Source organism: Cygnus olor, chromosome Z, assembly GCF_009769625.2.
Source record: "Cygnus olor isolate bCygOlo1 chromosome Z, bCygOlo1.pri.v2, whole genome shotgun sequence".
NCBI lineage: Eukaryota > Metazoa > Chordata > Aves > Anseriformes > Anatidae > Cygnus > Cygnus olor.
The window spans coordinates 2,760,774-2,781,203 of record NC_049198.1 but is presented as its reverse complement, the minus strand read 5'-3'; the positions used below and the strand labels follow the sequence as shown (position 1 = coordinate 2,781,203).

General features: G+C 50.9%; 1 protein-coding gene across 17 annotated transcripts in view; it reads left to right on the top strand.

Annotated features, from left to right (window-relative positions):
* The window catches only part of CTIF (cap binding complex dependent translation initiation factor), a 135,623-nt gene that overhangs the window by 76,437 nt on the left and 38,756 nt on the right, over positions 1–20,430 (top strand). For all 17 annotated transcript variants that reach the window (XM_040540567.1, XM_040540565.1, XM_040540559.1 and 14 more), the window contains one exon: positions 1,312–1,388. In XM_040540567.1, coding sequence (XP_040396501.1) covers positions 1,312–1,388 — 77 coding nt within the window. The remainder of the gene's footprint in view (positions 1–1,311; positions 1,389–20,430) is intronic.

The following is a 20,430-nucleotide window of genomic DNA, read 5'->3' as shown; positions in this document are numbered from 1 at the left end:
CTCCTCGGGGAGGTCTCTGTGCTTCTGATTTGCCACCCAGAATTAACTATAAGGTGTTTGGCTGCAGGAAAAGCCCAGTCAAACCCAGTTAACCAAATGATAATCTCACCGCAGCCCAGACAGAGCAGGCCTCCAGCTTTCACTGTCCCCAGCCTACCTCTCCTTAGTGAAGGCTGGTCTGTGGCAAGGTGCAGGGAGCGTGAGGAGAGCTCTTTATGGTGTGGGGTGATTTTCTCTGGAAGAGTAGAAGTGAAAAAGAAAGTTAGGAGGGAAACCACCTTCACAAAAACACACTTCAACCCTGAAACTTCAGGGTTCCAACTTCAACTTAAGGCTGAAATAGGGGCAGGCTAGCCAGCAGCAGGACTCACCTAGGGGCTTGGTGACTTCTGCATTGCTTCAAATCTCAAAGGGTGAAGGTCTCCAGAGTGGCAGGCTCCACAGACGGAGGAGCTGTGGGTTTGCTGCAGTAGGTGTGGGGTGCCTTTCTCCAGGCTGGATGGTCAGGATAAGCCCTGCTGGTCTCAGACTTTTTGCCATCCACAGCAACCTTTCTCCTCTGTTACATCTTCCACCAGAGGATCTCAAAATACTGTTGTACCCGTAACCACTACTAAAATTAACTGTAATTTTTAAGACTATCCATGCATGGAGAGGGATTTTTTTTTTTTTGCAGGCAGTGTTGTCATGCCAATGTGACAAAGCTGCTGCTCTATGAGAACTGATCCCGCCCAGCCCTTGCCCTTACCTTACTGCTCCCCGTGGCCCCTCGCGCAGGCTGATTCACCAGCCGCGGCTCCAGCTCAGACGGCGAGATAGATCGCTGTGGAAATAAAAGGACTGACTTTTACAAGGCTTTTATTGCCAGCCTGGGAAGTACAATGCTACATAAATAATAATCATTATGGCTATGACAGCTCCGTAGTCCCTGGGAAATAAATAACACTTTGCACTTGCGTAGTGCCTTTTGACCAGGAGCCTTGAATCCCTTTGCTGATATTAATGAAGCCTCGATGTCCATAGCAAGGTGGTAAATACAGCACCCCTCTCACCAGACAAACATCCCAAGTCAGAGCCTGGTAACCTGGCACCTTAAGTGGAGAGAGGAAGAGTAGAAATGGAGAAGAAAGTGTTGGTCGGGTTTGAGGTATTGTCCTGGTTTGTGTTTTGTAAGGATTTGCAGATAGGAACATTTTCTTGAATTAGCCTCACACACACTCTGGGCACACAGCTCTGTCTTACTCTGAGCACCTACATATCGATGCCTCCTGTATCTTGGAATTGATGGTTGCTTTTCCCTCTGTTTTACAGGGTTACCATCCATTGCCTCATGAAGCTGAAATCGCACACACCAAAAAGCTCTTCAGAAGGAGGAGAAACGACCGGAGGTAGGTGAAACCTCTTTAATGTTTTTTTTAGCCTTCATTTCTTCATTGCACATCTCTCCCACTGTCTCATGGAGTGTCTTTGAACAATATCGCTGTTTAGCGGCTGTCACCATTGAATTAATGCAAAAACTGTTATTGGAGCACTAACGTCCTGAAAATGCTGTCTGTCTGTCCCTCCAGTTTGTCTGAAATTTGGGGTATGTCCTGTATTGCTCCAGACCTCCTCTTCTCCTTAAATATTCCAGCATAGCCAGATCCCTTCACTTTCATTAGAAGAGGCAGGTGGCAAGACATTATATATAAGGGCTTTGAGTCCCTGCAACTTGCTTCCTCTCTTTCCATTGAAAAGCAAAATTTGCTGACTTTCAGGGTTTGCTGCAAAATGGGTTGAGAGGGGTTTGCAGCAAGCCTCGGATGCCGTTCTGCGTGAACGAGGGGATGTGCTAAATAGGCAGGCAGCTGAGTTCCTGTGGCATTGGTGGTTTCAATCCATTGAGTTAATTTAATTGGGTAAATTGTATATTTAGTTGTGTAAATTGCATATTTAATTATATGAGGGCATCTAGAGTCCTTGATAGGAGTCGTGACTACGGTTAAATGTGAAAATAGGCCGGGAGTGAGGGAATCAGTTGCACATGCAGCTTTTTTCTTCTGCTGTGGCAGAGACAACACAGCCAGGGCAGTAAAGCATTTCCAAAACCAGGAGTTTGCAGGATTGGTGTTATTGAACAGGAGGAGGAGAAGCCAGTGGTTCATCATAGACTGAACTGCAATGCCTCGTTGGGGCCTCATTTTGGGGGGAAGTCTTGCAGAGATTGCAATGGCAGGCAGAATACGTCCCCAAATCTCCAAGCTGATGACTCAGAGCCATCACTCCTCAACTTGCTAACAGCCTGCAAGGAGCCATGATGCTGTTAACTCTGTGCTTGGGTTGTTTTCCATGAGTTTTACAGAGCAACTGATAAAAGCTTGCTCAGATAGCCCAGAAACTGTCTGTGGGCAGTGAGTGAGTCTTACAAAGGGTCCTCCTGTGCATCCCCTGGGGCTCCAGCAAAACTCTGTTTTCCAGTTCACTGTGTCATTTCTGCAATCCGGATGGTTATGGCGTAGCATTTCATCATCACCCTCTGTCTGGTTTTGCTTGCTCTCATGTCACCATTGAGGGCTTTACAGTTTCTTCAGTTTAAGCAAAGCAGTCTTGCAGGGATAAATAGAACCGAGTGACAGAGGTGAGGGGAGTTTGAGTAATCCCTTACGGTACTGGTGTGCTGCTGCTGTGATCTGGCAGTTGCAAGCCAGGAGGAAAGCCAGACTAGGCTGCGGCCAGCAGTCACTGGGGCTGCCTCCTTTTTTCACTATATACACAGTTTAAAAGACAATTTTGTGATTTAGGAAAAAAAAAAATCTTGTTTGTGCTGGGTTGCAGCCTTGTGATCACAGAAAGGGGATTGAAGCCAAGCTTAAGTTTGCTGATGTTGCAAGAGGGAGCTGGGTTGGTTTCATCGCTGCACTGTGCTGGAGCCCCTAGCACCCTAGAAATGGCAGCAGAGGCTGGGGCTTGCTGCTCCCAGCCTGACTTGCCAGCTCAAAGCATGTCCTTCTCCACCACAGAGGAGCTCAGGTCTCCCTGCTGCAGGAGACAACATCTGCAGAGCAAAGGGGTCTCGTGCCTGAAGCTCCACGCTGATACCTGGCAGGGCTGCAAAATGCAAACCATAGCATTGCAGTGCACTGTGCTGCAAAATGCAAACTGGTGAGGAACAGCCCAGAGCAAATAAATGAGTGCGAGGGTTTGCGGGGGACCAGGGTGATGTCCCAGGAGGAGAGATGGATTAGGACAAAACCCAAGGATCTGCTTAAAAGCCTTCAATCTGGGTCAGTATGGCAGAATGCAGGAGGAGATGTGGGCCTGCTTCAGCCCGAAGTAGTCGTGAACGAAATAAAATGGAAAGGGCACAGAATATACAGAGCTGCCCAGGTCCCCCATAAATACTGCCATCCTTGGCAGTGCTGCCCATCAAAGCTTAGAAAGAAAAGTGTGCTTATTTTAACTGCAGAAAGCTAGGAAGCATGGGTAGAGGGAGCTGGAGCAAAACAACAGTCTCTTAAATAATTATTTAAGCCAAAAAGGCAAATTGTAAAGGCAAGAAGGGGACCCCAGCAGCCCCTTCACCCCACATAGTTTGGTGCTGGGGGGTTTGACCGAACAGTGTTAAGCACCTGGGGTCCTCTTGTGCAGTTGGGGTAGGAGGGGATTTTGGCTGCCTGAACTTCTGGTGCCGCTTGAGGTGCCCCTGGAGAGCACTCACTCCTTAAAACTGATTCCTAGCAGTAAGTGAGATCTCAGAATGGTTATTTTATGTGAAAAACATTGTAGAAATAGGGGACAAAAAAGGGAATGGGAAAAAAAAGTCCTGCTGAATGAAACTGTTTTGCAGCTTAAATGCCAGACTGTGTTGGAGCACAAACTGGTTACAAAGCTGTTCACACTTTATTGCAGTGCTATTATCTTAATATCCCAGGCATCGTGCTGCTGGAGAAAGGCTTCATTTCATCGCTGGTGGAGCTGCACAGGTGGTATGAATATCCCTCTGCTCTGTGGATGGCGGGGGAGAGGTTTTATGGCCAGTGAAACAGTTGGGAGCTACGGGCTTTTGTTTTAAACGTCGTCTGGAGGCAGAGAGACACAAAATTGCAAAACCAAGCCACGGCTGCTCTGCCAGAGCCGCCCGTGTCCGGCTTGCGAGCTTCGTTGATGAGCTGTGAAAAACTTGTTGTGCCCGTTCTTGTGCGTGATGCTGATGGGTTTCTGTAAAACAGAGACAGACAGCGAAATTGTCTTGTTCACAGACAGTGAAATTCAGAAGGGGCCAGGCCTGAGGCCAGCGAAGCACCTTTTGTTTCTCATGTGAAATGACGCTCGTGTCCGGCCACGTTATAAATAGGGCAAGTCCCCGCTTCCTTCCCGTCACCTTTCCTCAGGAAATGCTGTCACTGCGTGGCGCAGGAATGTGCCTCACCTACCGCAGGTCCCCTCAGTGCACCTTGTGTGCCCCGGGCAGCCCATGGAGATGAGCAAGCCCCCGCAGGGCTCCACATCTTCACTGCTGCTGCCCAGTTCTCCCCAGGACCGTGGCTTCGTGGTGCACAGCCCGATGTGGCTCCTGGGACAGCGCATCTGGATGTCCCGGGTGCCACTGTCTGGGTGAGTGCCTCCTGTTGCCCCAAGAGCTGAGAGGAGCTTTCCAAAACCTTTTGTCAGCAGAGTTCCTCATAAAACAAGGATTTAAAATTATAGGTGATTATTCCCGTTAGATTTTTTTTTTTTTTTTAAAAAAAAAAAGCTTTTCTAACTCAGTCTTAGGAAGAGCTGCATTTATGCCCTTGGCTGTGCACGTGCAGCCCACAGCTCTCTTTTTGCATGTACAACACTTTCACGTTACATGAGTACTCTTTCCATGGGATGCAAGCTTCATTTGTTGCATAAAATAGAAAGAGTGGATTAAAGGTGTTAAAACAGGCTTCGACTTACCCAGTTAAGGAGCACTGACTCTGGTCTGTTTGACACATTTTCGGTAACAGCGATCAGAGTCAGCCACATCTGGTGCGGGGCTTGATTGCGTGAGGTCTCGTAAAAGCGTGCAGGGGGTGGCAAGGAGCTTGTAAGCAGGGAAGCGGACCGGGTATTGCTCTCCCCACCTTACACGGCAGAAATCCCACCCCCAGTGTTTTCTCCATCAGTTTGGACACACGAGGCGTAAGTGTCACCTCTGTGTCGGATGGGAGCGACGGAGGGCACCACTGCTTAATGGGATCGTTGGAGGAGCACAGCGGGGACAAGGTTTTGTGGATGTCCATGTGAGCGAGTGCTGAGTACCAATGAGGTTTTACTCTCCCAGATGCTAACCCACTGTTTACTACCACAAGACCCACCTTTCCTAGACAACACTAAAGGCACTTTGGTTTGACGTCCCATAGGACTGGGATACAGAGCACAACGGACCCGTTTCTCGAGTCCTCACCTCCGTCCCATCTCTGCACCGGGTTCCTCCAGTCTCTGTGGCCTCCTAGGACATTGCGTTTGGGGATGGAGGTCCAGCTGGCCAAACACCATGGCCCTGAGGCTCATTCACACAAGTCTGTGATACGCTGCCTGGGCCAGTGTTAAGGGAGTGGTACAAAACCTTGCCCAGTCTGGTTAGGACGCACAAGGAATATGTGAGTTTCTGGGGGTTTCTCTCAAAGCAGGGTTAAGACAGGTGAGTTTGTACCCGCTTCTTGGTCTTCTGGTGCTGAAATTGTTCTGCGTCACCTAAGGAAGGGGACCGTTTGTTCTGAGGGCCAGGAAAAGATTGCTGGGGAACTCTTAAAAAGTTTGCACCATTATAATTATATTGGTTCACTCACACCTTGTTCAATTCAAAGGTCAGATCAGGCTGATTTCCTTAGCGGAAGGAAATCCTCATGTGTGCGTAGATGCTGGCAGGTATCTCACACGGCTTTTGGTGGTCGGTCTAGAGGGAAGGACAGGAGAGAATTACAGAGGGGAACACAGCCCCGTGGCTTGGAGAGGGTGGAGGAAAAGCCTCAGAGTTAATCGGTCTCCTATTTCCAAAAGGCATCCAAATTCCTATTTTCAATATAAATGTGGATCCTTTGTGCTTCCTCCGTATACAGCATGGGACTGTCTCAGGGCTTTGGGATGACCACAGTGAGGGGCTGCTCTGGAGGGACCAGCCCTGGAGTCCTTGGAGGACTGTCACCTGCAGGAGTGGCTTCTCCTCTCGGATGGAGAAGCATTTCTGCCATCCTTCAGAAAGCCCTTGTGTGTGGGTAAGGAGCTGGAGCAGAGGCTCAGCCCCTTCTGGACGATACACGAAGTGAAGGGGTGGGAGCTTTCCCCATCAGCGTGCCCCAAATACCTATTGCTTTGATAACAGGATTACAGAAATGTCCCCAAGTTTTCTCCTGCACTGTCCCAGTTTGCTTCCTACCGTTAACTTGGCTTTCCACTTAAATGATCAGGAAAAAACAGTCTGGCTTCTTTTTCTTTTTTTTTTTCTTCTTTTTTTTTTTTTTTGGTGTCGTTGTTTTTGTTTTTAATGAGATTCAGAGCTGGGGGAGGCAGAAATATCCTCCCTTCCCCAGAGAGCCGCGGGTGGCTGTCAGGGACAGTTTCCTCTTCCTGCAGCACAAGGGTTGTGTAAGCGCCGCTGACCCCTCCTGCTCGCGCCCACGCCGAAAACGGGGTCATCTGGGGTAACTGCAGCAGGGCGGGCGCCCCTGCCCTGCCTCTTCGCTCACGGTCCCCAGCCCCATTACACCAGGCCGGGTCTCCTCGGTGGCCACCACTTCGCTGAGGGGCATCCCAAGGGCTCGGCCACGTGGCCCCGGACGGGGTCTCGTGTTGGGGTGAGCGTGGTGCTACGTGGGGACAGCCCAAAGGACGGTCACGGCGGGCTCGGGGCCAGGCAGGGAGCGTCCCAGATCCGCTGGCGGCTCCACCGAGGAGCGCAGGCAAGCTGTGGTATATTTCTTTTCCCATTATATTTGATTTTACAGACCCTCAGGGACTCTCAACCACCTACGGTGATTAGTTCAACTGATTAAGCTGCTTTTCCTCTTGTGGCAAACTCCCTTTGTGAAGGGTTTTCAATAGCCACACTGCCCGGGACATTGTTCCTGTACAATTTCCTTTCAAAACACCATAAAGGGCACTCCACCACTTTACCCTGCAATAAAATATTACAGGAATCAGCTCTGCCCAACCCAGTCCTGCAAGGGCAAAATCTCCCCGTGTGGGGAGGAGGTACGGTGGGATGAGAGTAGCAGGGCTGCACAATGCTGGAGCCTTCAGCAGGGGGGATCTGAGGTAAGGAGAGGTAAAGCAGAAGTTTTCTGCTTGTTTTTTTGTTGTTGTTTGTTCATACGAGGATCAGAGTCACCTCGGGAAGCGAACAACAGACTTAAAGCTCGGAGAAGGAAACGGTGCCTCGCACATCTCTGGTTGTGCAGCCTTGCCAGGCAGGCTGGAGAGGATGTGGGTGCTCTCGAGGTACCCAGGGTACATGGCGCAGGGGGAGAAGGGCTGTTCCTGCTGAGGACACACATCACCACGGAAAGCAAGCGGCCATCTAATAAGAACTGGGAATCAGATTAAGATCTGCCTTGATTGCCACCAAGGGGGTAACAGGAGTAAGGAACCGGATGGGGTTGCAATGCACAAGGTCCTCCCGTGTTTCTAGTTACCCCAATACCTTGCCTTCTCACCAGGCTACCAGGCAGGTTCATACAAACAGCGGGTGTCTCTGGGACCCGGTTAGCCCATCTGCTGCTCCTCGGGCAAGGCAGTGATGGAGCAGGATGGAGATGCTATCAGGAGGAGCCAAGCAGGAGCCCCTTCCTCCTGGCAGAGCCACACTGGCGAGACACGCTGGCATTGCCCGGCCCCGCTGCCCTTCCTTCCAGGCATCAAGGAGAAGGCTCTGCCAGGGGTCACGGCGCTGGCACCCCTCTCCCAGGAGGAGGGAGCTGAGAACAAAGACCTCACCGGGCTCCCCATTGAAGGAGCGGCCCCTGAGTGATCAAAAAGCCGGCTCGCGACGACCCGCGGGCATCCGCTGCGGGTGACTCAGCCACGGGTGGAGCTGCTGGGGCTGCACTGCAGCTTCTCATCAAGAGGGACCTCTTGGAGCTGAGGTCTCGAGGTGGTTTGGCTCCTGGGGAGCCCCTCGCTGCCCTTGCAGCATGCTCTGGGTTCAGTGAGTGGGACGCGCGGGAGGACTGTGGTGGTCCAACAGCATCCCCGTGCAGCAGTCCCAGCAGAAGGTCACACAGCTCTGCAGGAGCCATCTGAAGATCAACTGAGCTTGTATCTAGCATCGGTTCTGGACTGGCTCGTCTAAGAGCCGCTTGCCTGGCCCAGCACTGCCCCCAGAGCAGCATGCAAGGGGTTTTTCCATCACCCAGGTGGTGTGTTTAAAGCAGCAGAGCAGCAGCAGCGAGTGGAGCCCTTGGTGTTCAGCACTGGTCGGGAAGTTTGCTTTGACTGTCACCTGTGCCTCGGTCTGCATGGGGTGGCAGGGGGTTTCCGCCCAGCTGCTCTGCTCCTGCTGCTGCGGCCAGCACTAAGCCCTGAGGTGCTGAGCGAGCCAGGAGAGTGTGCCCAGCCCCGAGTCACCCCCGAAGGCAGACGGTGCGGCTGCAGTCCTGCTGGAAAACGCGCCGTGCAAGGCCATGCCACATCTACAGCTCCTTCCCCAGTGGTAACGACAACTACGAGGGGTTTGCACTTCACGTGATGCGAAGAAAACGCATTTCTGTAAATATTGGAGCGCTCTGTGGGCTCAAGAGTAGCCTAAAAAGTAAAAAAAAACCAAAAACATGTATGAGTTCAAGAGGACACACTTGACATGAGCAGGGCTGGGAGGTTCATATATACACTCCATCATCCTTGTGTGCCTAGCTAAAGACATGGTACAAAAGGGTTAAAAGATACTCATCTAAGCAAATTTAATCCTTTCCTTTCATTGTTCCCTCTTTTTAATGCCAGGAGGCAGTGGCAGGAGAGAGACGGGTGCGTTTCCCAGCTGCAGGGTTGCCACCTCTCTATTGAGAGTGGCTTTGTCATTACATAAAAACTGTACAACACAAGACTTCTTATTCTCTTTTTTTTTTATGATCTTGGCGACTGACGTGACCCCTGTCCTGCAGACTAAATTAAACGTGAATTGCCAAGCTGCCAGTAGACTTTATGGCATCAGGAGGCTTTTGCAGGTTGTTTTTCTCCATCTCTGCAGCTGATTGGAAGATTTACATGCCACTGACAGAACATTTTACTGTTATGAAAGCTCAACAGCAATGTAGTGGCCTGCTGGATAAGCTCAAGGTTTTATGATGTTACTTCCTAGGAAGCAAAATAATTGCTCCAGCAAAAAATCCAGGAGAACTTCAGTGGGTGTCTGAGGTGGAGGGACATCTGCTTTCGTCAAAACTTAGTATTTTTAAGTATATTTCTCCCATGTGGCAGCAGGGGCTGGGCTGGTGGACAGTAAATCGTTGACCCTGACAGCTCTTCTCTCTGTCCTTTTCTGCTGTTGCCAGTTCTTTAGAGCATTAGGGAATGGTGAGCAGGAGCTCATGGTGGGAGTACATCTAGGGAGAAGGTTAGGAAAGCGATTGCTCTTGTGTCCAATGCGGAGGACATGGGAGACCTCATTTCAGTTCCCACCTTTACCAAAAACACCTGGGATTCACCTCCGTGATCACAGCTGTGATCTTAGATGCCAGAGCATATCATGAAGTCCATGCAAGGAGCTGGCAGACACCAGTCCTCGTGAAACATGCATGGAGAGAAGGGAGGATTCTCCTTCTCCTGGGCCCAAGCGGGAATGTCCGAAGGTGGCAATGGCAAGGGCCTGGAGAGCCCTGAAGAGCTTCGCGCTGAGAGATCTTCTCACCCCTGCAAATGAAAAATGAGTCTGGCCATCTTGCAAGAACAGGTTTCCTTGCTTTATTTCACCTTCCCATGTTGACCAGAGCCAAGGAAGTCTGAAAAACAAAGAGCTGTGGGAGGAGTTGAACCAAACCACCTCACTCTGGAGGAAGCACTGGGTCGGGGATTTGTTTCTGTTCTCCCTTCAGCAAGAACAAAGGCTTGAGACCGAGCATCCCGTCCTCTCCCATCCCATGGAGGGGAAATCTCTTCTTACCAATGAGTGCCGTTTTCTTGAGTGTTTCTTCTCCTCTGGTGGGCAACTTGGGGGTGGGCACACAGTTTATGAATCGGGGGTGTCCTAAGACAGGGGATGGTCTGCGACGAGGCGGTGGCATCTCAGGTCAGGCATTGCAGGGACACTTCTGGCACTTGCATTCCAGACAATGTGTGAGTTCCCCAAACCCTTGCAGTCAGGTGGGATTAGGAAAATGCTCATTGAGCTCTTGGACCCTCAGGTCTGTCAAAGCTGTGGTGTGAATGTATGCGTGCTTGGATTTGGTCCTAAATGTCGAGAAGAAATACATACACCTAGGCGTGTGCTTGAAATCATGGGAGGGTCAGGAATGGACCCTAGAGTAGTATGGCTTGTAGTTCTGCATGTGAATATTAAACCTATTGTCTAATTTGTGCTTAAAGGACAATACTGCCTTACTTTACAAGAAAATCTGCTGTCCTGCATTCCCGACTATCTGGTTCTGAGTTCCCATACATCAGCCTCTTATCTGCTATTTCATCTCTTAAATAAAGCTGCTTCTCCGTCTTGTCCAGCCTCCTTATTTTTCACTTTTTACTCAGAAATAGAAATATAACTTCATTGTTTTAACATCTTGTCTTGCAAAATGTTTTCTCGGTGGGATTTTACCAAGCAAAAACCTCCACACTTGTCTTCACAAGCACCGTATCAGCAGGAGGCTGGGATCACAATGGCTCGTCCTCTCCAGACAGGTAGTTTTTGTGCTGGGAATATCGATACGGTTGGTAAGAAAAGCCCCAAGCATCACTCAGGAGCGTGCCATGCCAGGTATTTATTTGAAAACTCTTTGCAACAAGCTGCCGGCCCGTATCCATGCGCTTTTCACGCCGTCATTAAAGTTGCACTATTTCCAGAGCCGCTCCCATGCTGTTCTATTCATGGCCAGTGCTAGTGCATGTTTCACAAATAAAAATAGTCCCAGGAATGTCACTCACCATGGATTTTAAGATTGCAAGCTATTTTGGGTGAATGTGAAGGTGAACGTGTTTTACGGATGATATTAACGTGTCATTTTTAATGCTGGGAGATTTTGGAAAAGCCTCCGAAAACCCATTCTCAGAGGTCAGCAGTACAAATCTTTCATGCTGGGAGAGTGAATAGAAATGAGTTCATAATTACAGAGTATAGAACTGACGCGTTTGCTTTTTCACTGTTTTAATTGAGGTTTTCAGAAAGGAAGAGAACTTAAAACAATAGAGAAATGTCTTTTGTTCTTACAGGGCCATTTATTGAGGGGTTTGCAGTGAGTGGAGAGGATGTTTATCAACGAAAGCAACAATATCAAGACATTATTTTAGTGCAGAATTACTGTTCCTCGCTGGAACAAAACGAAATGTTTCAGATGAACTTGCTGAAAACCGGCGTCGAGCGAAATGATTTGCAGTGCTTTTACTGCAAATAGTTTGGGAACAGGAGAAAGGGAGAGGAAGGGAAGGAGCCGAAAAGGTTGAAACACCCTTTTCCTTCTCAGTAGTATTTCCAAGTGTAATTTAGTTAGGCTTAACAGCACATGGGGCTGAACCCCCGAAGCAGTGTCTGGAAATCAGGTTTCCATCCTCCTCCGTGCCCTCCTGTCTCCTCCGTGCCCTCCTGGGAGCCGGTGGCGAGACGCGGAGCCACCGCGGAGGCCTTCCCTGGGGACACAGGGGAAGCATCCCAAGCCCACGAGGGGTGTCCCAGCCACCCGCGCCGAGGAGCTGAGCCAGCCTGGTGGTGCGTGTCTGTGGGACAGCCCTTCTCTTCAGCAAATTTAGGACCAGTTCCTTATTTTTAAGGACAGAAGTAAGTCTCTGTCTGCACTGATGGGAGGCGGTACGAGCATCTGGCTAAATCACAGTATTAAGAGTGCAACGACACAAGCAAGAGCAAAAAGGCTTCTAGCAGCCAGAAGCACCTAAGGGTGCTGTTAAATCAGCAGGCTCTGTCCTGCTGAAGATATAAAAACCTTGAAGCAGCGGGGAAGGACAGGCCCCGTGTCCAGGAACACCCGCACTGAAGGGGCAATTCAGGAACAGGCTGGGGAAGCCGCATGGCCAAAGCCCCACATCTCGGAGAACCACACGAAGAAACCCTCTCGGAGGTGTGGGGTCTTCGAGGCAGGGGTCCTCCAGGATGCAGAGGTCGTACACAGAGAAGTAGCGAGGAAGCAGCCGGCGATAACTGCACGTCTGCCTCGGGAAGCGTGGCCGCGCCGGGGCTGCGGACGAGCCGTGCGTCAGCCGAGGTGTTAGTTACAGGCAATTCAGAGACAGATCATCGTTTCATTCATTTTGATTGTCCGCAACATCGCTGTGAGTTATTACACTAAATTAATTCTCCGAACTGCAGGTCCCCAGAGGGCAATACTGTCTCGGCGGTTTGTTCCTAAAAGGGCTCAGCTGGGTGATTGCGTTACCGCGGCTTAATGAATGGCCGCACGTGAGCCGGGCGCTGGTAATTGCCTGCGCTCCTGGCTGTAGGCGCAGAGTGCATTACGATGAAAATCCTGCACCCAGCCCCGAGATGGCTGGCCTTCTCGGACGCGTGCCACAGGCCAGGCACGTGCCTTGCACATCAGCACTTTCCCGTTTGCCATCAGCTGAGCGAAGGTGGCAGTGGGCTGGAGCTGGAGGGGGGTCCGTGCGAGCAGAAGGGAGCTGGATTTGGTCACACCGGAGCACCCCGCTCCCTGCCCAGCGCACGTCCGAGGCTGGCACCCAGCAGCGCTCTCCCCTTCTCCAGGAATTTGCAGCTGGAGGACTGGCAAGGCCACGCTTGTGCCCAGTAGCTCCTGTTGGGTTTTCTTTGTGGGGTTTATGTCAGTGTGCTCTTGGAACCAGTGTGAACTTCTGGTGCTCGCAGCACCTATAGCCTGGCTGCATATAGCGTGCATACACTGTATATTATATCGATTTAAATGCGTATTGAGTGTAGAAACATCTCCTTCCATTTATTCTGAACCGTCCTTTTGTTATCACGAGAGTTAGCCCCTCAGAGTGCTGTGCCTGCCTTTGCTCTCCGCTTGTACCAGCAACGTGGGAGTCAGCATTCAAAAGGGGTTTTGCAGTTTCCAAAGTGAGACCATCAACAAATTCAGCAGCGCCTGCTCTGGGGTCATCGCGTCAAGGCACCCGGTCGTGTCAGTGTAGGTGATGGTGTGACCTACTTACGTTTTGCCGGGAAAGCCCTCATCCTGTGGGCAAGCGGAGGCGAACCCCCGGCCACCAGTTTCCCCCAGCACCCATCAGCACACCCTTAGAGGCTGCTGGTGTCGTGCTGTGCAGCCCAAAAACGTACCCGTCTCCGTGAGGCTGGTTCAGCCTGCCAGCATCGAGGGAAGGAAATACAGCAGCAGGTTCCCCTGCACCAGGAAACCCATCTGCTATTGAACTGGCTTTCTCTTTGGTGGACTGTTTCTGGTGCGGCTCCTCAGGGCTGAAAATGGTTCTGTTTTACGTGTTTTCTGTTTTCACCTGACCGTGAATGTGCAGCCGGAGAGCGCTGGCCACCCTTCCCTCCTCCCTGCGAGCCGTGCTGAAGCTCTGCGGGGCCTCCTGGCAGGGACGGTGCGTGAAGGAGTTGCCAGCTCGAGTTGTTTGGGCTCTTGTTGCAGAAACAATATTTCTGTCTGACCCCAGTTAGCAACTGATGTTTGCAAAATAAAGAAGTCAAGGCACTGGAAATACTTTCCATTCCCACTCTTGTCTCAGCCCAAAATATTAGTATTAAAAATATTGCATCTATTATATGCAGCTAATATCTCTGCTGGCACGTAAATCACCCAGGGATTTTTCATCTCCACATTAAAAAAAAAAAAAAGAAGAAGAAGAAGTGAACTACACTCTATTTTTGGATATTTATTAACTGTTTCGTTTCCATTTATTCCTGCTAGAGCCACGGCAGTCTGTCTCCAAGGGACCATCTGTGGGAAAGACAGTCCCTGGATTGATTAGGACGGTGCTGGGGTCGATAACAGGCACAAAGGCGCTGAACATCTACTCTTTCTCTGATAATGTCTTTATTTGGCCTTACAGCCTCTGGGCATGGGTAGACAAGAGGCTTCTTTCATTTAAACTGACCTATTTTAATTAGTTTTGTTGTTACATGTCACTGCAGAGTGAAAGCAAAAGCAGGAAACCTCTCACAGCAGTGTTTTTTCCCAACACAAATGTCTGTGCTGATGTGAGCGGGTTTCCTCCGGTCTGGTCATGGTTTGATGACAGAGGAGCTTTATCTCGTTCCTTTCTGCTCTCTTCCCCCGCTGTCCCTTTTTGTGGTGGCATGGCTTTTTTTGTGGGGCCATCCAGTCATTGAGGTTGGGTGGGCGATTCTTCAGACAACTGCCTTTGCTCTGCCCTCGCGTCCTTCCTGGAGCTCGATCTGTTTGCTGGGGCAGCCGGGCTGCTCAGCCTGCCCGCAGCAGGCACCAGCTCACCCTCTCTGCGTGTGTCACTGGGGCTAACACAGGAAAAGTGCGTGGGGCCACGGAGGTCTCGTCCGTTCTGAGCATCTCTGCGATGGGTTTTGAAGCACGGGTGCGCCCTGCGCTAGGGCAGTCCGTTCCCAGTGCTCCGCATCGTCCCAGTTCCCCATTTCAAGCTGGGGTCGCTGGTGCCCGAGCAGCCAGGGCCAGCAGCGATGCTACACCGGAGCTGCAGAAGGTGACCCAGCTCTGTGCCTCACCCCAGGCCGCGTGTTCCCGTCCAAACCCGGCAGCGGCCAGACTGCAAAACGCATCCAAGGGAAAGTAAATGCCCTGGCGCAGCTCACCAGCATTAGTGGTAGCATGGGAGAGGAGGCAGGGATGGGGAGAGCAGGAGGAAACTCTTCTTTTGACAGTGGGACGTACATATTTACACATGCCATTTGGGAAAGTCTGCCTTGGGGTTGTCACGGGGTTACAGTTAGTCGATATCCAGATCAATCCTAGCTCCCAAAGCTCCACACTAAATGCTACAGCAACCCGCGTCATTTTTGTAGAAATCTGTTAAGTGCCTGATAAAGATTTCTGGCACACGTAAGTCCAAAGCATCTCTGTTGCTTGGGGTGGTGTTTTACCAGATCCCCGTGTCGGAAGTAATTGCTTGCCATGGACTTCGGGTCAGCTCATGTGTCTGGACAGCTGTTAGGAGATCCTGTCGGAGTTCATGTTAAATCTTGCTTTAGCTTCTAGAGGAAAGACATTTATTTCTTCACTAGAAAGCGCTGGTATAAATAGGATATGGAAAAACCTAGGATGTTTCCTTGCCGCGGGTCAAAGAGTCACAGAGGTCTGTAGGAAGACAGCTGAACAGAACGGCAGCAGGTGGGGTTGGGGCGTGCTATTTAGGATGTGTCTTTGGGGACAGGACCACGGAGGGATGGAGCGGGGCTGTGTCTGGGAGCCCGTGCATCTTGGCACGGGTTTAAGTTGTATATCTCTGAGGATTATCTGATCTCGGGATAACTGGTCAGTCTTGGTGTATTTTTACAGGAGGGAGCCTGGAGTCTGAGACATAAGCTCTTTTATTGCAAAGCAGTAAAAGATGAATCTATATTCACTCAACTCACATTCCTACCAGTAGTCAGGGATCCGTGTGTATCTGCACTCAGCAGATTCTTGGGAAATGTTGCGTACTGTGGTTGTGCATTTCAGTTTTAAGCTACTTCAAGGGAAATGGGTTAATTCCCTTGTCACTGTACTTTCCTATGGTTTTCATGTAATTTTTGCTATAATGTTTACAGTACAGTAAGAATCCAAAAGCATAATTCCAAGCAAAGTAGTTTACGAAGAAAACCATTTCCGAGCAATTTCTACATGAAATCACTGGAGTGATTTCTACACCAGTCTGGGCAGACAGCCTTGAAGTCAGGGGGGTGTCTTCCTAGCTGGTCGCTCGCTCTGTGCAACAAGGGCCTCCGTCTGGATGTCCCTAATGATTTGTGGGAGATCCAGCAAAGCGCTTAAAGAGCTGTTTTGGAGCTATCTCACATGCCATCTGTACTTGGGATGTCTTTCCCAAGCTGGTGTTGCAAAACAGCTACTTAAATTCCTCCTGAAGATTCGTTTCCATGAAGCTTAGAAGAAAACAGCTGACTCAGGCCGCCCGTGCGGCCGAGCACTGCAGCATGGGAGGGAGGACTTTCTTTGGGCTTCAGCAGAAGACAAGTTTGCTCTTCAGTGCTTTGCTGAGTCTGCTCGGATGGTCGTCGTGCCATGTCCTTTCAGCCCAACAGCACTGTCACTGCTGCACCAGCCTGCAGACTGGTCCCTGTGGGTGGGGTGTCCACCACCGTGGTGGGAACAGCATGGGGGCCGAGTGGTGTGAAGTGATGTTGCAGAAAGGTGCAGGGAGAAATCAGGTCCATTTCTGTGTTTGGAAAGGCCAAATCAGTCGTCATCCCATGACAGAAGATAGGGCATTCCATAAGGAACTGTGCCTCCTACACCATTTTTTGACAGATTATTGCATGGGCTCCCTGTTTGAAGCCCTCCAACACTGCCTTTTTCTTTTATGATGTGTCTACTTCTGTTGTAAAGGCCAAACAAAATCGTATCTAGCAAAGAAAGACGTGATGTCCAGGCCCAAGGGAGGGCTGTCTGCCGCAGCTGTGCCCCAGAACCAAGGTGGCAAAGAGAGGAGTTGTTCCCAGGTAGGGGACTTCTCTGAAGATTTCGTAATGCTCTTCCCAGCAGCCAGATGCTTTTGCTGTGAGCCTCATCAAAAACATCTCTACCCACATAACATTGTTTTTGTTGGCTGTGCTAGTCCTCTAGAGTTCATCGCATGTTTTCAGAGATGCATACGTGTGAGACCTACAAGGCGCATTGCAGCTCAAACGTCCAAAGATGATTGCAGAACCTGATCAACACATTTTGACAGGTGGATTTTCTGCACTCCCAAAATGCCGTGTCCTTCCAGACACTTGGGCTGTTCCTAGTGATGGGATAGACTTTAGCCTTAGTGACAGAAAGGCATAAAAGTAGTGTGAGTAATTTCATTTTTGTTTTCAGAAGTGAACATGACATCTTGTTCCCTTCTCATCCGAGAAAAATGCAAACAAAAATGAAACTGGAGCCAAGCGAAACCAGTTTGAGAGAGAAAGCCAAAGGGAAAACACACAGAAGTCCTGTGTTCTTCATGCTTGGAGCTGGTGGCTGTTGCTTTCTGTGGGGTTTTGAGGTTTTTGATTAAATTGTGTGGAACCGTCAAGCTTACTTGATTGTTTCCCACTCTCGGTCATAGCAGGGGTAGGAAGCAGTTCCCTGCACCGAGCGATAGCAGTGCGTAACGCTGAGTTATCATTATACGTGCACATAACAGCGCCAGAGGGCCTCTGGTGGAAGTAGGCCTGGTGAAGAATGCTTCTGGGGAGCAGTTGGGGTCAAAAATAGAAATTCAGACCTTTTTCCTCATCAGATTAACAGCAAAATTGCCAGTATGCCCCCAGTGCAGAGGTGGACCTCCAGGACCAGTTCTAGATGCTGCACCATTCCACCAGGTCCTGCCTGGGATCCTTCAAGCCCTCCAGTTTGAGCCACAACGTCCTGTAGGTGTCCAAAGCCGGTGCCAATGGGCGTTCCTGGCTGCAGGTTAGGGCAGGTTGGTGCACCCCGTAATCATGAGGTCTGAGACCTCACCATAGTCCACACCACTGCTGGGGTAGAGGGGTTGTGGTGGCCTTCAGCCACTCTGCAAGAGTACGTGGGGGGGACATGAGAATCTGCTGCGAAGGAGGCTTCTGGTGCACCTCTCCAGGAGCTGTGCCGACTCATGTGGTGCTGTGGCCGATGTGGGTAACGGCAATTCCTGGTTAATTGCAGCCGTGGTAATAGGAATGCCAACTATGAGATACTCCCAAGGCTCAGCATCACACTGCGGTGCCTCTGCTGGTACAGAAACAAGAAACAGACTGTGCAGAGGAAAGGATGGAGATACACCCTCTGTCTCAAAACGCACTGAGGAACGTGTCCATTCACACACCGGAAGGGTGAAGGGAAGGTTTGGCCTTGGCCACAGCACTGCAGTTCATTCTCAGCTTCTTGCCCAGGTGTCTGCAGGTACGTGTTAGCTGTTAATTGCTGGCCAGCCTTGGTCGTGCCCCTCGGCTGTCAGGCGCTACACAAGAGCAGGACAAAACCCGTGTCCCCCCCCTGCAAGGAGCACAGCATGCCCGGGAGGGTCTGTCCCCTGGAGAGGTGCCTCGGACTGAGGGATAGCCTGCTGTCCAGGCAGTTTCTTCAAAGGCAAGAGCCGTGATGTCCAGAACATCCAGTCCCTGAGCCCGCGGGCAGTATCTCCGTCTGTTTGACCGCACGGAGTGCTCTGCACCGCAGGGTGAATTTCTGAAGTGCCGTTTGAGATAGAGCTGCGTACCTCTCGGTATTTACAGGAATTGCCTAAGCAAATCTCCATGCAACCACCAGGAGAATGTAACCCCGCGTTGTCCTCTGGCTTTCGACACGCCAGACGAGCGGTGGGGGCTCTCGCAGGACTTGTCTAGCTCTAGGGATATGAGCAAGGCTGACGGGAGCGAGCAACTGTGTTTTAGACCACAGCTGTGCACGTGTCTGGAGTTATTTTCCCCAGCCTTGTGCCTTGCAGCCCCTTTCCTTGGGAGCGAGCGATGTAGTACAACTTGCAGGAATCCCGTATTTCTGAGCACGTAGGCTGGTAATCACTGAGACAGCTGAAGCCATAGATTTGTTTGCATAGGCTCCTCCAACAGAGCAAACATTTGTCAGATCTAAATTCTGTTGAAAGGTATCTCGTTTCGTTAATTAAAAAAAAAATCAGTGGAGAAACAATAGCACAAACGATACAATCCTGTTTCCAGCTTGGCAACCCTGATCGTCTCCCCTTGATTTTTAGTACTTGTGCAGTTTCTTTGTGACTCTGAACGTCTCTTTAGTTTCCGTGTTGACTGATGGCCAAATTCCCAGTCCCACTGAACTCAGTGGGAGTTTTGAGCTGAATCAGAATTGTAAGTGAAAATTCAACATGAAACAAAACAGGGGCAACAGGTAGGAGACCATAGTGCTGCACACAATGGAGCACAGGAGTGAGCGGGGCAACAGCAGCTGGGTTTTTTGTCTGCAGAGCAAAGGGATGACCACGTCCCTCGATGCCTGTCTGCTTTCCCTGGGGCCTCATGTTCTGTTTAGGTTTTTAGGAGTTCCTCTGCTTGGGAAGAGGCTGATGCTCATCATCACAGGAAGATTTGTGTCTTCACCCAGGCATTTTAACAAAACATTTGGGTGAGGTAGGGTGGAGGAGGTTAGTTTTCTACCAAGGCTGGTCTACCATAATACAGCACTTCGGAACAAACGTGCCCTGAAAGTAATGCAGGTGCCAGGGCTCCTTCTGCCGTGGTTCATGCCAGCAGTGCGGCACTGTCCCCACGGCTGGCCCATGCCACTGGTGCTTAAGCTGCTGCCAGGGAAGTCACTTCCACAGGATGTTCCTGCAGACCAGAGGCTGTCCCGTGGCCTCAGCCAAGAGTCCACATTTCAAGGATTGCTTCTTGGTCCCCCCCCCAGTGTTTGGTCCTGCCCTGTATCAGCAGTGTTAAGAGCAAGGTCAAAGGGGTTTGAGTGAGGAGGACAGCCAGCATCTCCTGCCAGTGTCGAAACGCATCTTCCCACACTGAGAGCTGCTGTCTCCAGGACCAGCACCTCCTGCGCACCCTCCAGAATAACCCACGGATCCCCAAATCTTCAGCCCGCAGGTTGGGAACCCCTGTCCCAACAAACAGGAGGGACACAGCGGTGGGAGATCCCCATTTTCACGTCCACCACTTGTCCCTTCTCCTTGCCCTGGTGCCTCCTGGTGCTGCTCCCCGTGCAGGCAGCAGGTGGAGGACCAGAGCCAGGTGATGGACATCCACAAGCCCAAAGCCCTGGGTCTGGAAGTGCCTTTGGGTTCCCGCACGGCGCGGTTACCTGAGCGCGGCCGCTTGTCCCAAGTGAGCCGAGCCGCCCTCTGCGTGTGTGCGCTCCTGCGTGAGCTTGTTCCCATCAGCTTCACCCCCAGCAAGAGGGCAGAGCGAGCTCCAGACTGCGACCCGGGCTGAGGGGCTCCCATCTCATCCCCCTTCCTGGGGTCTCAGCCCTGGGAGTACCTCCGCCACGTCTGGAAGCAGGGACCGGCCGTCCCAATCTGCCAGGCCTTGCAACGCTCTGCAGACGAAAAAAAAAGAGTTTCGAGATCTGGGCCCCGTTCTCCCTCCTTTGGCTTTTTGTTCCGCGGAGAGTCCTATTTCTTCTTGGCTTTTCTTCTTCACTGGGGTGTTGGGAAGATAATAGCACAAAACGAGTCTTTGCCTGAATGCTG